This window comes from Phallusia mammillata, chromosome 4 (assembly GCF_965637545.1).
Source record: "Phallusia mammillata chromosome 4, kaPhaMamm4.hap1.1, whole genome shotgun sequence".
NCBI classification, from domain to species: Eukaryota; Metazoa; Chordata; class Ascidiacea; order Phlebobranchia; family Ascidiidae; genus Phallusia; species Phallusia mammillata.
Window position 1 is genome coordinate 29,513,488 of NC_137255.1, and position 23,900 is coordinate 29,537,387.

The 23,900-nt window shown below is 35.7% G+C and overlaps 1 protein-coding gene across 1 annotated transcript; it reads left to right on the top strand.

Annotated features, from left to right (window-relative positions):
* On the top strand, positions 1-23,563 carry LOC145223250 (uncharacterized). The gene is made up of 17 exons (XM_080089639.1): positions 1-133; positions 1,668-1,828; positions 2,717-2,819; positions 4,620-4,752; positions 5,297-5,439; positions 9,804-9,986; positions 10,832-10,913; positions 11,816-12,006; positions 12,760-12,955; positions 13,392-13,538; positions 14,529-14,646; positions 17,170-17,302; positions 19,695-19,848; positions 19,966-20,126; positions 20,190-20,371; positions 21,475-21,597; positions 22,049-23,563. Exons 2-17 carry the CDS (start codon positions 1,694-1,696, stop codon positions 22,379-22,381), a joined length of 2,517 nt encoding a protein of 838 aa, XP_079945765.1. The 5' UTR covers positions 1-133; positions 1,668-1,693; the 3' UTR covers positions 22,382-23,563.
* Positions 23,564-23,900: the final 337 nt, after the last annotated feature.

The window sequence follows — 23,900 nt, forward strand, 5'->3', positions numbered from 1 at the left end:
TATATTTTTGATTACAGATATAAAACTAAGAGAGAAAGGCATGATTATGTAAAAATATCAACGTTAATTGCTTTGGCTGAATAACTTAGTTTCTTTTAAGAAAACCTGGTCTCAACTAAAAAAGCAGATTCAGGTCAGTATAAGCAATTTTCATTTGTCATTAATTTCATTTTAAAGAAACCTAGGCAATATAATCATAAAGTGTGTACTTAGAAACACTATATATGGATCTGTTCATAAGTTTAATGAAAATAACAGCCCAAATAGATGTAAAAAGCGACAATAATGGCCCTTCGTATCACTGACAATAGCATGAGCATTTGCCGAAACATTTGAACATTTTAACCAACCAATCAATATATTTATAAAGTATGTGATTTCGTGGTGATTAAATTTTAAGGAGAAATAACAGACAACAACAAATGACCAATAACTTGGATAACCTTTTTTTGTAATGAATATAATCAATAAATAATATGCAACCATTTCAAAATTTACACTGAATATAACTAATGTCCTGTGGACAAGCCAAACATCATAATAGACCACTAGTTACGAACCACTGAATTAAACAGAGTGTGTCATTAATCCAAGATGTCCATATTTTATGCTGTCATCTTACTTCGATATACCCACAATGCATCATAAGAATCTTATTGCAATACCCAGCAAATCAATTGTGATTCATACCAGGCCTTATGTGTCAGAAGATTGCTTGGTGTGCTGTGTCAATTATTTCTTCTGCACAGATGTCGCTTAATAGGTCTATTATGATATTGTCTTGTTTGTTATCTCATAATTATTGATTTTAAGCGAAATTTAATAAAAAAAATGTCAATTTAAACTATTAGGCTATTTTTGTTTTCAATGTTCTTTAATTTATTTGAACAGAATGGTTTTGCTTAAAGTAAATGTTTTATGTCAAATGGTTCATACTTTTAAATTTTTCAAGTTAAAAAATAAAGGTAGTGGGTTTGAAATAAAGATAGAGAACAACTTGTTAGCATAAATATTTAATGTGCTGCATTTAATTGATCGTGAAAATAATTGCTATCCATTAAGAAAGTCTAGAACAGTGGTTCTCAACCTTTGGTGGACCTTGGCCCCTTAAAAGTCACTTTTTGGCCTCATGGCCCCCTTTAAGTAACCCTGAAGGACCTGTGGCCCCCTTGAAAAATGTAAAAGGCAATCTCGTGTTGGAATTCGGTACAAATTTCGGCTTTAAACAGGTCGAATAGAGTAACCAAGAATCCGCAGTCATGATAACTTACGAATAGAGTAACCAAGAATCCACCCTGGGGGGCCATGGGCCCTGGTTGTGAACCACTGGTCTAGAATAAGTCTTCTTCTGCTAAGCAGCAAAATAAAATACATTTAACACACTGATTGCTGATTACTTCCCACAAATAAAAGCCTATATTAGCTCTAGCAGTGTTTTTTAAGGTGTTTTGGGGGACCGAAACGGTCCCCCAAATTTCTCCATCGGTTTCCCAAATAAGCAAATATGGCTATTTTTTGGTATTTAAATGAAACACTTGCGATCTCTTAAAACTACTTAGCGGTCACCCAAACCAAACCTTAAAAAAAAACCTGAGCTCTAGTGAGACCTTTATAGGTCGAAACAGTGTGCACTGTTTGTAGCTTTACAGGTTGTTACTTTTTTGCAGACAAGTTTTGAAGTCATAAAGCCAAGATGCTACACCATGGTCCACCTATGACGGCCAACAATGTGCATTACAACAAAACTAATGGCAATCCAAGTCCAAGCATCAAAATTGCTGCCAAGAATGTTAACAGTGCAGCCGTCAGTATTCCCATTCCATCCCAGGTTTGTGGTTGGTTTATCAAGCATCATAGTTCGCCAGGTCTATTGAAGGCATTGTACCCAATCACCTGGTTACCAAGCATTCACCATACGGCAAGGCGAAGGCCTGCTGACCAGCTGATTGAGTATGACATCTTCAATGGGCATGACATACTATGATTTCTATGTGAGTTTGTATAAATTGCTGGTGTGCATAGACACTTCAGGGCTGATCCTACTTATGGTTTTATGTCATAACTTTTTACAAGGATACTACACTTTCCTCTGTGGTTATTGATGGGCAATAGCATTTGTTCACATATTTTACTCCACAGACTCCCGCTTTTGGTAATACTTTGACAGTTTTGGGCTCCGTGATTGAAACTGACTGCTGAAAATGTTTACTGTAAATATGTTGTTCTGTGAATAGTGACCACAAAATACTTTTACTGATATTTACAAAATAAATAAATCTTTGCTGGATGTAATCTTTTCTTTTTAGAATAACAGCATGTAAATGGGTAATAGTCCTTTTCTTGATGGACTTTTTAAATATATATATGTAACTGTTGTAAAGCATTCAAAGTTATGTTTTTGGCCATTGATGATAATAAACTTGTATGCCACAAGTTCATAAACATTTATTTCCGGGTTAAAATCTGTTGGCATTCTCAATGAAAAACAAATATATTTCACTATAAAAGCATTGTCAGTGTATTACTAAAACCATGTAGATGAATTCTTAACTCCCATTATGTCCAATAATTGTCACCGAATTAAAAATGTGAAAACAAGAACTGTTAGTGACATTTTTGTGTAGTGATAAACCATGAGATAAAGGATATGCAACAGAAGTGCTGTTTTGCTGTAGCCACTTGATTAGTTTATATAATCTGGTTGTTAAATCACCAGGCGTCTTCAATGACTCGTAGATCGGGTAACGACTCCAGCAGTTCAGGAGACTCCATCACAAATCCTGATTCCAGAATAGAAGAGGACAATTCTCCAGTAACTGGTGCGTAATGTGATTTTCTCTATTGTTTCCCTAGAGAACTTAGAGTGTGACAATCTTATTGACAACTTACACAATTACTGGAGTATGATTCAAGTTGAAACTATTATTGGACTGTCATATGGATATACTTAAGCCATCTGGCATAACACTGTGTTTCTTATGATGGACATTAGTGTTATTGACAACTCATACAAGCAGTGGAGTATGATTTAAATTTGGTAGCACTGGGATTATTATGTATTCCACTCATAGGTGAATATACTTAAGCTTATTGATGTTTGATATAACACCATGTTTTTTTTGTGACGAACACCATTGTTTCTCAAACTTTTTGCACCTTCGAAAAAACAACAACAACTGAATATTTGGGCACAATATTTAATGTGGAGAAATTGTCATTAAATTTTAGAATATTGTCATATAAATCTTCTTATTGTACACTGCATCTGCCTACATTTCAGGGTGAGCATTATGAGAACCACTGGTTTACATCAAGTTTCTATCTTGGAAATGTATAAAATCATTGTATACCTAAAAAAACAAACATTTAATGGGTGCCAAGAAAGCTGTACCCCAACATTAAAGTCAGTCCTTTTCCTCTACATTTTTGCTTGGTTTTAAAACTGCTTTATGTATGATGGATGGTGTTGTTATGACAGCAATAGTTGCATTTCTCCAAAAAATGTTTCACTTTGGGTTATGGCATTGGTTTTTAACCAGTGGGTTGCAACCCCATTTCTTGGACGCTTTCTCTTTGCCCAAAGTGAAAGTTTATTCTGGTGATTATAAAACAATAAGGAATTTTAAGGAAACAAATGTCTGATAGTCGCATCAATGAATTACAAACTTCAGCTAAACACCCACCTATTTTCAAATTCTAATTTGAAATTTGCCAAAAATACTCAACTTAAAAACATGACAAGGTGTAGTAAAAATTGTATGTGAATTGTAACTTGCAGTGAAAATTATTTGTACCCTGTATTTGGCAATTGCAACAAAAATTCCAATATTGTCAGAATACATGGCAAAATTGCCAATGTTGTTGATTTCTTGAGCAGTGATGTTTGTCACAACCAAGTATTGTAGTAACGTCGCTAACATGATAGTCCTTATCATCAAACGATTTTGTGACGTCGTCCAAGCTTTACCAGTGTACGGTTGGGAAAAGGAATGAATGTACGGTTGGGAAAAGGAAAGCGACAGGCTCTTGTGTTTGTCTTTTATTGATTTTTGTTCCAACAATTGATTCATTGTTTACTTTGTCGTGGGTGTGGGGAGCAGTAGTGCTTCATTTCGTCGAATCTTGTACATCAAGAAATAGGCTGAAATGTTGAACTGTTTGTGGATGAATGTGGTGTAAATAGATCATTGCAAGTGTGTGGATCAATAAAAAACATGTTTGAATTAATAATTGCAACGAATCACAAAAAATATATTTAGACACGGGATTAGACCTTTTGAAAAGTAAATTAAAATTGCTTCCAATACCAAAATGTAATAAATATTACAAGCAATCAAAATAATAGCACTGCAAAGTTTGTGTAAACAAATAGTACAAAATTTATGTTAAAATAATATATACTGTGAAAAATGCTGCAATAAAGTTGGTTGGTTTTGAATTTAGATCAGTAACTTTCTAAACATGAAATACCTGGCTTTAAACAGAAAGAGTTGATGCTAAAGAAATGTGTACCCATTTTTGGGTTGTATTTCTAAGCTAAATTGGATTTGTACTTGCCTTATAAGCATTTCATGAACATTATTTACATGTAAACAACTATTTCTTCAAATGTTTTCCAGCATTTTCACGGTCTAGTGGTCACCACAATGGTACACCACTGAATGTGTACAGCATGTCACCACGAAGCACGTCGGTTATGTTCCAATACTACAGCACTCCCCGCGGTTATTACCAGCACAAACCTGTCTCACGGTGAGCAGAACACAATGGCACTCGATCCCACTCAATCTATGTTGTTTTAACTTTGAAGTTTGTACCTCTTGTTATTGTGTCGTTTGCGCACGTGGCAAACCCACATAACTAAACTTGAAGTTGTATGGCAAGGGTAGCTATCTGATAAAAACAACAATTTTAAACCAAAACTGATTACAGAATCATTTTCGAACCTTTACAGACTTTTCCCTTTTTTCAAACTTTACATTTTCGTTTGTTAAAAAATAATTTGGATATGAATTTTTTCTTTTGTTTGTTTGAAATGTTAAACAATAAAATTTGTTTAACATTTTGTAATTATCCAAAATTGTGGATTTTAGGCAGAGTGTTTTAGAAAATTTTAAACCATGTTTTATGTAACAATTCCCAAATTATATATGTTTTTAAACCATGTGTTTTTTCAAATATATATACAAAAAAAAAATTGAAAACAAAACACCAAACATAATGTAAGAAAACTGACACACATAATGTATATATATGTACCCATTATAATAATCATTATTTTTTTGGTTTTGTGTAGTGCTAAAAGTTCAGATTATCAAAATGCCTTCGCCAATCGTCGTTTGGTGATGAGAACTACAAGCGAAAGTGAAAGAATGCCGCCGTCGAAAGGCTCGGAAAGTTTTCTTCAATCTCCACCAACAAGACCCACTGTTCTATCAGGTAAAGATAAAACAAATTTACCAACTTTCTGTGTAGTGTATGTTACTTTGAAGCCGAAGCTAATTGGGTTTGGTTACTTAATTCTGTTCGTAATGTGTGTTGTTGCTTGTCTTTTTAACAATAATTAGTCACAAAAAACATCTACAGTCAACCTTGGTTAAACCTGATTCGGTTAATCCGGATCTTCGCCTAATTTTGACCAAAATTGAGTTACAAATGATTTGTAATGTGGAAAGGTTTTAACTAATCGACATCGGTTAATCCAGGTCTTGGCCTAATCCGGATAAAACTTGATTTTTAATGTGGTAAGGCTTGAACTAATCGACATCGGTTTATCCAGATCTTCGCCTAATTCGGCAAAACTTGAGATACAAATGAATTATAATGTGGTAAGGCTTGAACTAATCAACATTGGTTAAGCCAGGCAAATTTTTTATCCAAACATAAAAAATCTGTGTATTATTGTTATTTATTTGGATAAGACTGAAGATAGTAAATAAGTAAGAAGAATTTTATTGACACATGTAAGTAAGCATTTTGTTGTGTTGAAATGTTTTTTGCTACTATTTAGCTAAAATATGTTTTTTTGTTTTCATCTCAAAATGTTCAAAACAAGTTTTGTTGTTGTGTCACTGTTTGAAGGTCATTTCAATCATGTCCGGGACCATTGTGTCATTTCAATGCAAACTTTAACGCCCCGTTGCGCTGAATAGAATTTAATTGGGTCACATGGCTAAATGTTATGCTTGAACAAACACTGAAGTCTTTTTTAGCTTAAATGTTCGACCAAACATGTGTATCAAGAATGTTTGTCTCCCAAATTGGGACATTTTTTTCCACCAGAGATTTCTATGACAAGGACTCTATGTTTATCCTTGTTTGTTGATTTTTATTTTCACATTTGAAAACATTTTTTGGTCATAAACAATTTTTCTTACCAACCAATATTACTCGATAAATTTATGACATTTTGAAAGGTTGTGTGTGCTTGATATGATGACTCACGTCAAAGCTAATATTGTGATGTCATAGTAGTTGGTATTATGACGGTGTGTCTCTGGAAAGTTGTTCAAAACACACTTTTCAAATTCCCTATGTTTTAAAAACTTGTCAAAAATATGTTTTTGGACTTTAGTTAAACAAGACTTAGGATCTTAAATTGTGCTATTTTTCTTTTTTTGAAATCAGAAACACGCTAAAAACTTTGGCAATAAGTCCATGCAGTATTGTTACAATTTTTATGGATTAATTCAAGTGATAACAATTTTATAACAGCAAAAAATAAACGTAAGTTTAATGATGAAAATAATGGCCAAATAGATGTAAAAATCTTTATTGTTTAAACATTTTAGCAAATGCTCTTGCACAGATCCATATAAAGTATTCCAAAAAAAATAAACAGTTTGATATTTATGAACTATATAATTAATACTCTTCTACCAAATGTATTACTTCACCATTATGCCTGGCAGCAACTGTTCATTTAAACATGTTTGACGATCACTAGCTTTATATTAATATGTGTTACTCTGTTGTAATGTATGGTGGTACAGTCAGATCCGGTAAATCCATCAAATTTTGTTCCATTTTCTGTTTGTGCCCAATGCTTTATGTGCCGGCTAACTTCTGACAGCAGAGACAGGAAGTTCTTGCAAAGACTGTTTCCGGAAACTCGCTAAATAACTGCAATGTATTCAAATATGAATGATATCATGCGGCAATCATCTCAATAATTTATCTCCAAAAATTTAAAGTTGATTTAGTCATTGGTTTGTTTATTAAAAAGGTAAATGATTTGGATAGTTTAGCATAAACATGAAAAATTCTGTTTGAAAGTTTTGGCCAATTAACAAGTTAAACTTATACGTATGATATGCTTGACAGAAACAGTATATATCTGCAAATTTACGTTTTCAAAAAGTGTAATTTACTGTGTCTATATGGAAGTTTATCTAGAAATGACATTTACCAAAAAGCTTTTTTATGACTTGCAAAAAAGCTGTTCTCGTAATATATTTCACATCTTGCCACAATTCCGCTTTTATTTGATTTAAAAAAACCATGCAAAGTATCAAATTAATTGCAGCGATGTTTGTCCAATTTTGCATTAGCATTGCTGCAAAATAAGGGAGATACCCTGTTTAGCAAATGCATGAAAGTTTATTTTTTAATCGCGACCATGTTTTTGTCGTGACCACATCGTGCCACTAGTTACTGATTTACCGACAATACAGGAGTGCAAACACACACTTTCTCACCAGCCAACTAAACAAACTTGCAGTCATTCTCTCGATATAAAGCGTAAATATTTTGTTCGCTAACTTATTGAATGGGGCAACCACATGCTTTGCGTTGTGTGGACTTAGGAGCGATTAAAGTGGTCCCATTCTTGAAAATAGATCAACGTGACTTTTTATGTGAGCTCCATTAATATTTTACAAGACTAATGAAAGTGTGTCACTTTCGTTTGACGATACATATTGTTTTTAATCACCTCAATTAACACCAACGCATAATCTTAATTAAACTTGATTCTCCTCTAGTTTATGAATAATTCCCGTTTAATGTTAACTTTGTGATTTTGTTTCTACATGATGGTAAAACTTACAAAAACTTTTTATTGGTTTTTGTTGTTTAGTTAAATGTGGGCAACATTTTTGTTTGTTTCCATTCAAACAGTTTAAAAAAGATTAAAAATGTAGGTGATTTGCAAAGTTTTTATGGAGTAGAAATAACAATTATTTTACTCACAAAAATACTCATTGAATTAAACAAACTTCACATGTGAATGTTTAAAGTTTGTCAGTAACGCAAAAACAGCCTGATGTTTTTCATCATTTGTTTGTATTGCTTAATCAATTGTCTTCAAGCTTCTGAAAAATAATTGACAAGGCTTTGAAAAGAAAACACAAATCCAACGTCAAACCCCAAAGTAACAAAGCCTGGATTTTCCGCTGACTTGCTTTTCTTAGGATTGTATTGGGCGGAGTCACATCGGTTCATTGACTTTGTTTGTCACTCAAACGCTTTACAAATAATCTACTGGTTGTGGATTTATGAACCTGAACTTTAAAAACAGTTGATTTCTATGAAGCCTATGTACTTTTATTTTAAACTTTTGAAGCATTTCATGTGTGTTTTTGTGGCTAATTTTATATTTCCGCCTCCCAACATGCTGTTTTCAATCATTTCTTAGTTCCTGTTTATTTTGTTGTAAGTATAAAAACATTTTCCTATTTTTACCAGGAAATGTTTTTTATACTTACACACTTAATAGAACAAATGTCAACCTTTGCAAATAGATTAATCAAAAATTTTATGAAATGCATCAATTTTAAGTTAAAAATAATCACTGATGTCCTTTATATCACTGATGATGGCATGAGCATTTGCCAAAACGATTGAATAAGCAGTCATGTCGCTTTTTACGTCTATTTGTGCTGTTATATTTGTCATTAAATGATAACATGTTTTTATCTTGTCAAAGAGTTTGGTGTTGGTTTATTTATCAGGCATTGAAGGAATTCTCTTCTGTGTATTCCTTGTATTGTTGTTGCTGTTGCTGTTGCTGTTGTTGTAGTTAAAAACAGGAAACCCAGGCATTGTCATATTGTCTGTTTACATCTTTGCAAACAAATACCAAAACATATTCTCATTATCCTTGGAAGCACAATCGCCTGGCTAAAAAAAATGCATTGTTTGATTTTCTAGCTAAACCGAGATAAAGTAAATACAACTTAATTTCAATTTTACATGTGGTTTGTAAAAAGACGCTGTATAACCCTTTGAACTTTATAAAAGACTCGATCTTAACTGATCTTTGTATGGTTTAGCCGTATTATTTGTCTATTGTGGAGGAATGAAAATGTTTTGTATTGTAAGGAATTGGTTGACAAAGGTTGGGAACCACTGGTCTAACGACAAAGCTAGGAATTATTTTCTTTTCTGCCAAGTAACAACTTGGCTCTACTAGCCCATATGTCCAATGACCTGCCTTGTCGCCAACTGCACTGATGAGAGCTAATAGAAACAGTGTGCACTGTCTGCAAGGGGAAACTTGCTCATTAAGCCATGTTGACTGTAAATGCAGCCAATCTTGTAATAATAACAATTTTTGGCATTGATTTTACTATTCATTTTCCCCTTTTTATAGCTAGTTTTCAGCACCCTTCTTTACCACACAAGTGACCTTGTACCTCATATGACCTTTCACCTTCCTACCTGACCTTTCGCCTTCCTTCCTGACCTTTCACCTCTCTGCATGACCTTTAACCTCTCTGGTGACCTTTACCTCTCTAACCTTTAATCTCTACATGACCTTTATCCGTTTTATAAACTTTAACCTTTTCTTAATTGCTTTACAGGAATTCCGCAGGTGACACAGAACGACGTTATGGAAGACCCGAGACGTCGCGCTTGGTCTGAGTCAGACTCCAACAAGAAATCGAATTTGCATCGAAGCCGACTTTCAGCTTTGTCAAAACTTCGCAAAAAATTGTCGAGAACTGGAAGTATGAAAAAGAAAAAAGATGACCTTGGATCACAAGGTTGGTTTCGGAAAAAAAGTTTTTATGCACTTTTGGCTATTTGTCCTTTGCTAAGGCTATTTGTGGTTTAGCAAGAACTTCGTGTAATGCAACAACTTTTCACTTTTTGACAACGTTATTTACTGATGGGCTTTGTATGTTATTTGTTGCTATACTCCATAAAAATATTAGGGTAAACAAATGCTTTTCAAACTAAATGTGGCCTGTCATTTGTTCTGAAAAATATTCCATTGAATTCCATGTTCTGTTTTATCACTTAATGCAAATCAAAGGTTTTGACCAAATAGTATTACCCACAGTGAACTACTTTTTTTCAGAAGAACTTGCTTTAATTTGGCCTTGTACTCGTATAAGTTTACGCTGTCGCTTCTTCTGTTATATTTCAATTCATTACTTTTAAATGGTTATACCATAGGGTTTTTTTTCTCAAAACAGATTACCTACGGGGTAAATATACAGATTACAAACCTAACAACATTTTGCTTGCTGAAATTTATCCCCTGTATGCAAAGGTACTCTAAAAAAATCTACAAGGCGAAGGGTTAATAGTAAGAGTGAGCAAAAATTCTTAGGTATGCCAAAATATAGGCATAAAAAATTGGTAGCAAACTATGTCTTTGAAAATTGCTGCAGAGGTAAATGTGGGAAAATTTTTCAAGGTATCTTGGTTATGCATTGGTCCTAAAGAGGCCGATTTGTTATAAAAAATATTATAGAGATAAATTTATATTACAAAGATATATAAAAGATATGCATTTTTATATTTTATTAGCACTACACAATGTTACATGTTTAATATGAGCATTAGTCCTAAAGAGGTTAATTCAATAATGTAATATTTTTAGGTACTTTGAACTCCGGTGCGCCAAGTTCAAGTTCACTGATGAAAGTTGAAGAAGGACGCACAAGTATCGAGTTAAATGAAAGGTAAAATTATTTCAAAGTTCATCCTTCTTGTAAGAGTTGCAACATTTTGCCCACAGCCCTACTTCTGTTGTCTTGTATATTTTTGTTTACATTTTCTTGGACATGCAACTTTCTATGATAAGATACGATATTACAGAGATATCAAATCTATGTCATATAGATTTTATAGAGATGTAACTTTGCTATGAAAAATATTTAGGGACAAATTTGCATCAAAGATATATTATGGTGATGTATCTTTGCTCTAAAAATGTTATAGAGATAAATTTATACTGTGGTGACATATAATATAACAGAGATTATTGATATGTATTTTTTTGTTAGCACTGCTTGATGTTTTATGTGTAATATGAGTTTGATTAAAGTGGCTTTCTGCTTCCCATGGGACTTTGTTCAACTTTTAATGTGGTTATGACTTCATAGTAACAAGTTTGTTTGTAGTTGACATGTTTGTGTAATATGGTTGTCTTGTTGAACTTAATACCAGACTTCAATGAAACAAGTCAGGTTTATTATTAAAAGCTCTGTCAAAATTCCTTGTAGTGTAAAAATGATTTTTAACTAACATGCAAAACACTGTGTTAAAATGCTGGCTTGATTTAATGAATAGTGAATTTTTGAAAAACAAGAAATGAAAGACAGCAGTTTTTGTTACATTATTGTAACAAAACTAAACAATTCAATTAAAAAAATAAGTAAATCAATTTAAATGTATCTTTTGTTTTATTACAACTTTAATTTTGACACAAAATATATTCACCAGCATGTTATAAAAAGGGAGAAAAAAACGCTAATCAAGTAAACACTTAAATTTATACATTTAAGTTTTTTTTTTAAAATATGTATGGTGACTTCACTGAGACTGTTTGCAGGCAAAAACTGTTTATGTTTTTACCTTTCAGTCGACACAGTACTTGTTCGAGTAACGGCATCACTGACTCCATCGCTGCTCTCTCCCTTCATGAGGAGGATGAAACGACTCCGGTGCATAGCGACACGAACCACAGTAACCCGACGGACATCACCCCCGTGCTGCATTCACCTTTGTACATCAACCCTGAAGCTGATCTCATATATCAAAGATTCCTGGAAGGTTAGCACATCATCTTACTTTAATTAGCACGTATTGTTTTCAAAGGAATTTTTATTGTTGAACGCAAAATTTTGTTTCACCTGTTTCATCAAAAAGTAGTTTAAATTTACACAAATTATTAATAACTACGTGAAGTTTATACTCCTAGATTTTGACTCTGGTCAGCTCTCAAAATCTTTTAAATTACAAAAAAATGTTATAGAGTACTTGTGCTTATATAAACCCTGTTGTAGCTCCATTAACGCCATGCACTTATGATGAAAACAGTGATTGTTGAAACGTCTGCATTATGATGTATTCAATATACACAAGTTCTACGGCAGTTATGTTTTTGAATAAATACCTTTTCGAAGTTTTGCTTGGCGTTTCTAATGTTAAAAATGCTGAAACAAAGACCCCAAAATCAATTTAGTTTAATTCAACACATCAGATCCTTCTGGGTTAGGAAAATGTTGAAAAAGTTACATGCTCTTTATAAAAAATGCCGCTGTAATAAACTCGTTAAATACCTCTAGGGTTTTGAACTCAGAATCTTGTGAACATAACTATATTAAAAAAGTGGAACCCACCAAAAATGTTAAAAAATGAAATTCTCTGTTGCAACATAAACCTTTATAATGCTGAAAGAACAAACTGTTTGTATTCTTTTGATGAAATTATATTGTGCTAAAACTAGATAGACTGTCTGTTGTAAGCAATATAATATTAGGCGTGGGCTAGTTAATTAAGCAGCACCGTTTTATTTATTTCCAGAACATACATGTTATGATATAATGCCTACAAGTTGTAAGTTGGTGGTTTTCGACACCCGACTCATCGCTGGAAAGGCTTTTCACGCTCTGATAGCGAACGCTGTTCGATCTGCTCCGCTGTGGGATTCCTCAACTTCACAATACGTTGGAATGTTAACTGTCACCGATTTCATCCGCGTCCTCACAACTTACTACAGGTACAATATGGTGGTGTGATTCTTGACCAACTTACAACAAAAATGTACAGGTTTTTTTTCATTTTTTATGTTTTGGTATTTTTGATCCTTTCTTTTTCCTTGAGCCAAATTTTAAATTATATTTGATGGGATTTGTCAGTAACATTGAGATTTACTACAACGGTTGCCGAATCAAAAAGGTTGAAAACCACTGGTTAAGCACATAAAAAGTGCTTGTGTAATTAATCACAAGCATCTGCATATATATACAGCAAACCCAAATGATTTGTATTTTGTGGTAAGGCTTTAACTAATTGATATCGGTTAATCTGGATCTTTGCCTAAATTGGACAAATTTCTTGGTCCAAACGGGTTCGGATTAACCGCGGTTTATTGTATGAATAAAAAAAATGATAAAATAACTATTTCTTGCTTTTAACGAAACTTTTTATCGTAGGCAACGTTTGGATTTAACTAAACTCGAGGAGCAAACTCTGGAGTCTTGGAGGAAAGTTTTGCACCAAGAGCCTCAGTTTGCGAGCGTAAAACCTCAAGATACTTTGCTTCATTCGCTACAGACTCTATTCGAGGGAAACTACCACGGGTAAGTCCCATGTTGTTTTATGATTTAATTAAAAAAATGTGATACCTGGAATATGCCCTTTAATGCTACAAGGTGGTGTGGGAAGTTTTTTAAAACTTTTTCGTTTATTTAAACTTTACAATTTTATTTATGATTATTTTCCTATTTATTTATATTCTGATGTATTTCAGAACAAATAATTTCAGGTTTTGTCCAAATAGATTTGAAATAACAAATTATATCATCACACAATTTGTGAAAGGCCACAAAGAACATATGTAGGTTTTTTGAATATGTGCACATGGACAAATATGTATAGTTTTATTTAAACCACTCACAAACTAATGCAGTGAGTGTTTATAGTTGCTTTAAACCTGGAGACAGAAGAAAAGAGCATTTTTTAGATCGGCAGTAATAGCAACTATGCTGGTTATAAATAACTCTCAGTCTGCATGTGCTTGCTGCAAATTAACCGGACATAATTGGTGATCAGTTTTGCAGCTTGTGCCAAAATGTGACGAATAAATTGGTCAGGAAATGGTCAGTGTTTTGGCTTGAGTTGCCAAAAGCTAACTCAGTAGCTTCACAGCAAGTCTTTCTGTTGTAATTTCTTAGTATTTGTGCTTGTGATGTATTTTAAAAAAACTACACTTTGTCATTAGTATTCATTTAGTTCAGTGGTTCCCAACCCTTTTCGATAAATTTCTTAAAACAATTCAAAACATTTTCATTCCCACCCAATATACTACATGGTAGATGCTAAACCATACAAAGATCATTTAAAAGTGGGTCTATTATCAACTTCACAGGTTTTATTCCTAGAGCTGAAGTGTCTATTTACAAATCACATGTAAAAATTAATGTAAATTCCTCCCCTCAAGTTTGAAAATTTCCACTTTTGGAGAAATTCCTTCCCAGTTGGGAACCACTGATTTGGTTTTATGCTTACCCACATTTTTGGGGGCACACCTAAATAAATTCCGAGTCAATTTTAATTTTTCCCACTTTCAGAGTTCCAATTCTGAACCAGGAAACCGGAGATATTTTCCACATCATAAACCACAAAAGAATACTTCGATTTCTTTATCTGTTCATGAATGAACTACCGACACCTTCATTTATGTCAAAGGTACTTGTGACGTTCATTAGCAACACACAGCTATTTTGAAAGTTGTTCAAATGGATTAAGTTCAATTTTATTTTGATTTACTGGTACTCAAAAACAAAAATGGTTCAGTTCAATGGACAAGTTTGTACAATTCTGATCAGAAGACATGTCTTTAAATTTCAGTTACTTACATTTAAATTTTGACCCCCTTTGATCCCTCGGTTCACCCACAGCCCCCCAAAACGTGAAATTTTTAAAACAGCTATACTTGCTAAAGCAGATGATTCTGGAGTTTCATACTTTTTTGATTGGTACATTGCAACAGATTTTAAACTATTTTGTAACTAACAAACTGACATGCAATTGCGAATATCTCTTACAAAATTGTGGTTCACTAAGTTTATTTACAAAGCATCTCATGACTAGCAACCCCCACAAAAATGTTTCTAATTCCATCCCCAACCCTTTGGTTACATTATGTCACATATTAACTACTTCACACACAATGAACCTCCCATCTCAACAATGCCTCAATTCTCCACAAAATTTACACAACAACCTCAAATATTTCCATCTCACAGCCACACCCCCCAGTCCGTTAACCAATCAGCGACTTTTTCCCATACCACACCCACCACTGTGACGTCACATAGGGGTTGTTGGTAGTGACCGCTGTGTTGGCGAGAATCCATGCTGAGAACGTGCTTACTAGAGCGTAAACGCTGCCACGTCACCAGCAAGGTTGTTTACTAGATTTTGCCCAATGCCGAATACCGATTACGCCACATCTGCTGCTATTTATGTGTGTGGGGGTTGAAAATGGCCCATTTTGTAACCCTATATACAGGATTGCCATCAACATGGACGCCAAAATAAGGCCAACCGAAAAATTAAATTTTCATACGAAACGAAACAAACGTTTTAAAACAAATCTTTGCATTTATACGAGCCAAGACATATCAAATATATTTTGCCAGCAACTCCTGGTCCGTAGAAATTGTTTCGTGCATCTCACGACATCTCAGATGTAGGTTTACTTTCCCTGTAGCGCAGACTGTCGTTTAACTAATTCCCTGGATTGAATGTCATTTCACTACGTTTGTTCTCTGTAATTGTCCAAAATAAGACAAAATAAGGACTCAGGCCAAACACAAGGACAGTTCTTAGAAATAAGGACGGTATGGCAACCCTATATAACTGACGACCCATTTTTTTACCACAACAAGAATAAAATTTCACTTTGGGAAAAAAACGTCTAAGCTTGCTAGTTTTTTCACTTTTCTTGCACAACTGACTGACCTACCATACACACTTTTACACTTTATAAGAAATTCTATATGTTTTGTTGTTCCTATGTTCATACCGCACAATGACAATTTTGTATAGTCACGTTAAATGTAATAGTCATAAAACGGTGTGATTTTTCACTTGCTCCTATTATGATACGCCTGGATCGAAGTATGGAACATACTCCATAGTCTGTTTAACTCGAATTAATTTAGTTTTGCTGCCATATTGCCTATGATGGTTGCAACTTATGTGACGCAAAAGAAAAAAAAATTCAAGGTCATTGCTTCATACTTAAATACAAAGTTAACCTTTACCTGTAGTAGCAAGTTTTCACAAAATACTTGCAGATATTGCAGCATTCTTGTTGTTTACGAATCGCGATTCGCTAAAGTTGCTCAAAATACCCACAACACAACTAGCACTGGAAAGTCCCGTAACTCTGACCTTACACGATTGCACATCAGTCTGCCTGCACAAATACCACATTCAGTAATTCGACTCGATAATGTCAGACCTGTATTTCACCGCTATGTGAAGGATTTTACTACTGATACTTCACATGTCCTGATGTCTGTTTGAAATTCTTTGAGCGATTCAATATGACAGACGGCACTGTGACGACATTCGTATGTGACGTCACTGTTGACGTAATTGTGTTTTTATGATCTGAATTAGGGTGGACCAGAATGGAACACGTCGGGTTTGAAAAAACAGTTGCACTCTTTTTTGAAATAATTTCTGCTAAAACTGACCCAACTGATCAGCCCCGGTTTGGGTGAAACTCGTGTCTTGAACGTATTTTTGGAGTTGCTGTAACTTTGTTGGTTTTATAAATTTGCTAGTTTAATCAAAAAGAACTCTTGGTCTACCCATTCAATCAGGGTTTAAGTGTTAGGCAGCGATAAAAAAGTCGTCAAATGGTACGCGATCAGTAAATGTTGAGAACCACTGGTTGATATGCTCCTCCTCTCATTTTATGTTTGACTCAATATATAAGCTGTTGCTGCCAGACATAATATCAAATTTATAGAGCTCTATGGCAAGTATTTTTGCGTTGGGACGTGCTTACCCTTAATTCTTTTTTCCTTTGTTTATCGTGCACTGTACTACGCGCATTAAGTGTTATTTACCCTGATGAAGGCGACCTGTATAGGACGTCGAAACGTCGGCATAAAAATGAAGTTGCCAGAAGAGCTCAATAAATTTGATGCTTGACTTTATATCACTTTTAACACTGGTGAATATATTTCACAGAGCATCGATGAAACTGGGATCGGAACATATGAGAATGTGAGCACTGTAACAAGGGATCAACCTCTGCATGAAGTTTTGCAACTGATAGTAGACAGAAAACTTACAGCTGCACCTGTCGTTGATCCAAATTCAGGTAAAAACGAATAGTGACAACACTGTATGCAGTGGTGGGATTAAATTTTTTTGTCGGCCGTTCTATCACAAAAGTCATATTTTTCAGCCGGTTCTGTTACAAAAAGTCCATTGACAGTAACCAGTAATGCTAACCGGTTCGCTGATCTCATAAAATTTCGTGAGACGGTTCTATAGAACCAGTGCGAACCAGCTGAATCCCACCACTGACTGTATAATGTACTGAACTTTGGTTGCAAGCGAACTTGAAATTAGGGCCAAAAGCCGCATGTTTTTAAGGAAGGTGCCAAAATTTAGTAAAATTGTGGCACCAATGAGGCTGTGAAGTCAGGCTCGAATCTAGACCGTATTACTTCGAAGTAAACCCGAACCTGATTTTTTAAGCCGCTATTTGGCCCAGAAGTTGAAATTACGACACAAACAAGGCCTAGTGTAAAGTCAGGCTTTGGAAAAAACTGTTACTCAAGCCCAAGCCTAAACCCGACTTGCAAATCAGCTATAGAGATTACTACTAATACGTGAAAGGATTTGGTTGGAAACGATCTCTTAAACAGGGGTGGGCAACCTGCGGGCCGCATGCCGCCCTTCATTAAAGCTTGTGCGGCCCGCAGAGACGCTTGGATTTCAAAAGTACTGGCAAACGAGCCAATTATTACATATTTTTGAGCTGATTAATGCGTCTGATGCTAGTTTTCTGTGATCTGGCAAAATGTGGCTAGAATCAAATACGAATTATAACTTACTTGTAGTTAAGCATATTTGGTAAGAAACAAAGCAAAATCACTTTGTGTTATGCACATGTGCGGCCCGCGATCCAATTTTGACATTTATAATTGGCCCTACAGTAACAAAGGTTGCCCTGCCCTGTCTTAAAACGATGTTTGAAAAAATCTGTTAGTGCGTTTTTCAACATATACTAGTATTACTTTGTTGCTTTATATCGATAAATGTGGTCAAAACAATTGTGTGAATGTCATGTCACATGATAATATCTGGTTGTATGTCATGGTATGTAGCAAATTATTGTTGAATAAACGATTCGACATAATATGTGCCATTAGCTTTAGTATGTGGCCCTGCTGGTGATTACATACCATGGAACGTGTGGCCTTGGTTGACTTTCAGTTTGAAATGTCTGTGCTGTATAGTATGGCTCTTATATTGTAAAAATATATGGTGCTAACTCGGACATAATGCTTCATGTAATGTTTATCGACAAAATGCTTTTTGCTTTCGACACTTCTAAGTTTGTGGCAGAGTAAGAAGGTTAAAAATCCCTGTTCTGTCGTTCTATTATTTCAAAACAGATTTGAACCATTGCTTGCAACGTTTGTGACGTTAACAAAGCAGGGAAAACACCTAACAGCGTCACAATGAAACCTCAATACGTATGAAAATAACAACCTAAGTCTGCAATAAAACGTCCCACACTGCAAAAACTCGAGATACTGTTTATGTTGGCGACCCCTCCCCCCCATGTGCGTCACTATTGTACCCCTATGACGCTACAACCGCGATCGAAGGGCACTTTAGAACTCTTGTATCGTGAATATGTGACGCTGGTGCGAACGAACTTTGACCTCCTGTTCTCTCACGCTGTCTGAGTGTGTGTGAGGGGGAGATGCAAAGTTTGTTGTGGGTTTTCTGGTTGATGTGGTAGAGATATTAAAACACGAGAACTCACACCACAGGCCTGCTAATTTCCGATAGGTAGAGCAACGGAGCATAGGCGTTTGCAATGGAAATAATTGGCAATTGCTTAATCAGCGCGGAAATTAGCAGGCCTGTGGTGTGAGTTCCTGTGTTAGTAGCTTTACAGCTCTAAATCACATGTAACCGCGTGTTCTCTGAAATTACACTGATATTGACTTTACACTGAAAATGACAACAGCGATTGTTAATAAATCTGCAATACAATATATTCGGCATTTAAACCAGTGGTTCTCAACCTTATAATGATCGCGTACCACCTGAATACGTGTCACCTTAACCCTGTTTGAACTGGTAGATCAAGATAGGCCTGTTCTTCTAGGCTAAGTTAGCATATTTTAAAACCATTAAGCTTGGCAACTCCAAAAAATGTCCAGAACACGAGTTTTGCCGAAACCCAAGGCTGATCAGTTGGGTCATTTATGCATTCTTGATTTGACCTGAATTAGATACAGCAAAGTTACTCGTGTACCACCTGAAAAGCTCCAGAACCCCTCTAGTGGTAGCCTGGTAGACGTATCATAGGTTGAAAACCAGTGATATACAGTTCTAAAATACTTCTCATTTGAGTTGTACAAAAAAACCTTTAAAAACGATCGTTTTGTGGCATTTAAAATATCATGATATTGTAAAAACCACAACTTATATCCGCAATTAACCACAAGCTACCACAAAATTTTTAGGTGAAGTTGTCGATGTTTTCTGCAAACTCGACATGATACCACTAGCGGCGCAAGGGATGCATTGTGACCTCACAGTAAAACTTGAAACGGCGCTCGCGTGTAGATTCACTCCATTGTTTGAAGACGAACATGACGCAGCTGATGCTTTTACAAGGCAAGTGGAGTTTAATTTAATTGACCTCTCACCTCTGACTCATAGTTGAACACATAGATTTGATTGTTATCGATTTGTGATGTAATAATAACGATTATTGATTATCTTTTTTTGCAGATTTTCTTCTCCAAAGCCGCAACGTCGAAATATTCAAAACTCCAACCACTCGGCGGCGCAAGCGAGCAGTGGAAATAAAAAAACACTGACGTCATTGTTGGATGAATACGCTACAACGAATACCCGCAAACCTCTTAGCTCATCACTAAGAGGCCACAATGGTGAGTGTGACGTTGCATATGACGTAACAACTCCCAATGTGACGTAACAATCCGAATTTCCAGTGCAACGTTCGAAACCTTTGACCTCACCTCCAACCTCATCGGGGAAGTCCCGACCCCCCTTCCTACGTCAGCATTCCCTCCCAAGTGACGTCACGTTTACGGAGAATGACGTAACGACCCGATCACGTCATAAATCGATGAGCAACCCGCTGGTGAAGTGCAGGGCCGCGGATTCGCTCCAGGTGAGATTGCGTTTGCCGCAAATACTATCTGGAAACTTGCACATATTCGGTAGAACTACTAACACAAGAACTCGTACTAACCAGGTTTGCTCAGCTCATTCAAATATTTCTAATGCAGTTTGTGTAAGAAATGCTGACGGTTAGAGCTATTAGGGTTGGTCTGAGGTTTCATAATAATATTAACAAAAAAATTATCCTAAAAACTTGGTTTTTTATGTTTAATTTAGTCCCCAACCGTATCCCAATTTTACTGTTACTTTAAATAACTTACGCCACCCATCGGTATTTAACAAATCTTTTCTAGTGTGAGTTCTTGTGTTTGTGGCTCTACACACATTTTCTGTGGTGCGTTTTCCTCTCGCTTGTCTCAAGCCTTTTACTGCATGCTGCTCAGTTCAGACTTAAACTGAGCCAGCGCTTGCAAAAAATTGTCATGTTCCTTTGTGTGTTGGTTTTTGTTACACCTCCACCACACATGTTGTTTGACCCTATATTCTACACAACCACGGATGATACCAACAGGGGTAACATATAAATCAGCTATTGCTGCGAGGCATAATATATGAACGAGTATTGCTCTTCCAGAAGATTTTTCACATAAAACAGGGCGAAACATATTTTTAGACAGCTGTGTGTGGTCACTGATTCTTGCACAAATTTTTTTACTAGTGTTTCTTCATGTCGTAACTTACATACTAGAATTACCAGAACTTACACAATAAGCAAGCCCAAACATGGGGACCAAACTCGCCCCAAATTTATTTTCTATTAACAAAGCTCAAAGTAGACCTCAAAGTTGGAAAATTGCGGCACAATTTCTATTCCAAGCAACGCCCGAACCCAAACCGAAAACGAAAAAAAACGCCGGACTTACAACTCTGCGTAGTTTAAAAGACATTTGTGTGTGGTCACTGATTCTGAATTAGAAGAACTGTTGCTTTGTAAATATTACTGCTTAACAATTTAACACACAGTTTTGCATTGTAACAATTGATGCAAATATGTTGCCCCGACAACTCTAAGACAGCTTCGTCATTATCAGTGGTTAACAAATAGTTTCGAATTGTGACAGTTGATGCAAATCAATTTTATTTTATTTCCAGTTCGTGATCGATCTTCTGGTTTCAAGTGACGCAAACCTCCTCGTGGTGGTTTCCCCTCACGGCAGTGACGTCATCGGTGTCGTCACAGTTGCTGACGTGTTGCGTTACGTCATCGATCCTCAGGTTGGTTACGTAGATAGGTCACTGGGTGTCAGCAAAGGGTCGTTTCTGTATTAAACGCTTTTCAGTTTCTGTTCTCTTAATCAAAACTCGTCCTAGTCTCACAACATTGTAAATGTACATTTACCCTTACTTATTTTTCCCTCTGTGGTTGAGAAACTTAGGTAGTGTTTTGGGGCTTTGAAAAAAAGTGTCGAATTATTTTACTTGAATGCATTTCTATTGATAATCACAACAAACAAATTTGGATGTAGAAAACTGACGGTTTGGCGAAAGCTTTTAAAATAACGTTGGATTTGTTTGTTTGTTTGTTAATGTGAAGACCCTTACCGTATTAGTTCGGATTTAAACAAAACTTTGTGGCAATAAAATTCAACAGTTTGAATTAAACCAAGACTTTTTATCTGCTAACAACCCACTTTGTCAAAGCTAACAATCTTTGAAATTGTTTTAGGGAAGAAAATTTCACGCTCCAAAGCGGAAAATTTCCACCAGCACTAGCTCTCATCCGATCTCGCAACAGTCATCCGCTTCTTCATTGCCCTCGGATGACCCCATGTTTGATTGTGACGACACAGCTCAATTGTTCCAGCTTCGTCAGCGATCGTCCGACCACGTGCTGAACGACAGCGGCTACACGAGTTCGACTTCGGTTTCCCGCCGGAAATCGAGTGAGACTCGCCCGCCGCAGCAAGTAAGTTTCGCCGATCAACTCACAAACGACCAGGTTACCCGGCAGATGAGCGGACGATTTCTCAGGAACGGGGCTCAGATGGAGCGGCTCTGATTGGTTGAATTGGTCACGTGGTGGTTGGGACTTTGCGTTTTTGCGAGTTCGGCTGCCACCTGGTGGTGGGAGTGATAACGATGATGACGTCACAAACGTTTGACGCAAAGGATTGTGGGATTCTTTGGGAGACCGAAAATGCAAAGCTGCTACCGTTCGACTCTACACCATGAAACGCACTCCCGTGCATTGTGACGTAACAGGTGGTGGCATTATAGTGATGACATCACAGTGTGTGACGTCACAATGCCTTCCTGAAATTTTTGTTTGTGGCCTTCCGTTGAAAGTTCATTTTTCGTTCGTTTTTCATTTTTTTTTTCGTTTTCGGCAATATCCTTGTCCGGTGGTTCCCCAAACCCGATACTTCATCAACACCATTTTCAGGGAATTCCCCTTTTTTGCGGTACTCGTAATGCTTACGTCATAGTTTATTCCATAACAGCAAATCTCCGCCTATCGTTTATGATGTCACAGATATTAATCCTATTCACTCGATTCCTATTGTTGCGCAATAATTCGCAAATTGTTGCTTTACATCCAATGAACGAAAGTTGTAATTTCAGAATGTTGAATTTTGTGTGAATTTTTGTTTGTTTATTTGGTAACGGGCGTAATTGCGAATGATACTCTTCGGTGCTATATTGTCATGTGTTCCTTTTTTTGTTCTTTTTCATGTCGCGCGTTTATATTGTGACATCAGAAGTTTTCATCTATTTGTGGTGAAAGGTGTAAGAAGAATTTTATTGATCCGCTACAGTAGGTACGCTGCAAACGTATTTCATAGAAATCGTATGTCGAATTATAACCGGATAATTTTCACATTTAATTATTGCATAGCAATGTTCCTTTTTCAGTAAAAAATGACCCCTCCAAAAAGAAAGATTTTTTGTGTATGCGATGTCCAACCTATCTTTGACTTTATCAAAAACAAAACAAACATCTTATTTGCATTTCTTGTGGTCTGTCCTCAATTTGATGCATGCAACAACAAAAAAACACCAAAAAGTTTCAGGCAAAATCGCTTTTATTCGTTCAACAACAGTTTCAGACGTCACAATGACTACTGATTATTACGTCACTGTATGCTTGAAGTTTCAAGTGTAGCCTTTTTTCCCATTGTTCGTTTTTTTAGTGTGTACACTGTTTGTGTTGGCGGCAATAAAATAATGCGACAAGCCAATATCATACAAGTCTCTTTAATTTGTGTTCTCACTGATTGGGATTGACTATGTTGCCTTTTTGGAATCATTAAAATTATCGGAAGTTTTTGAAATCTCAGGCATCGTGAAAGATTGGTTGAAGAAACGTCGGCCAGTATGGGAATCGAACCTATAACCTTTCGTGGTCAGAGGTTGCCTGGGTTCGGGGGCATTTGAGTTGCTTTAGCTCCATCTTTAGCCTCGGATTTCCGGTAAATGAAATACTGCTGCTGAAGCCTTTAGTAAGAGTTTTAATAAAAAGAGAATTTCCTGTCATAAAATCCTTTAATATTTATTTTCTCTTAATAATCTCTTCAAGT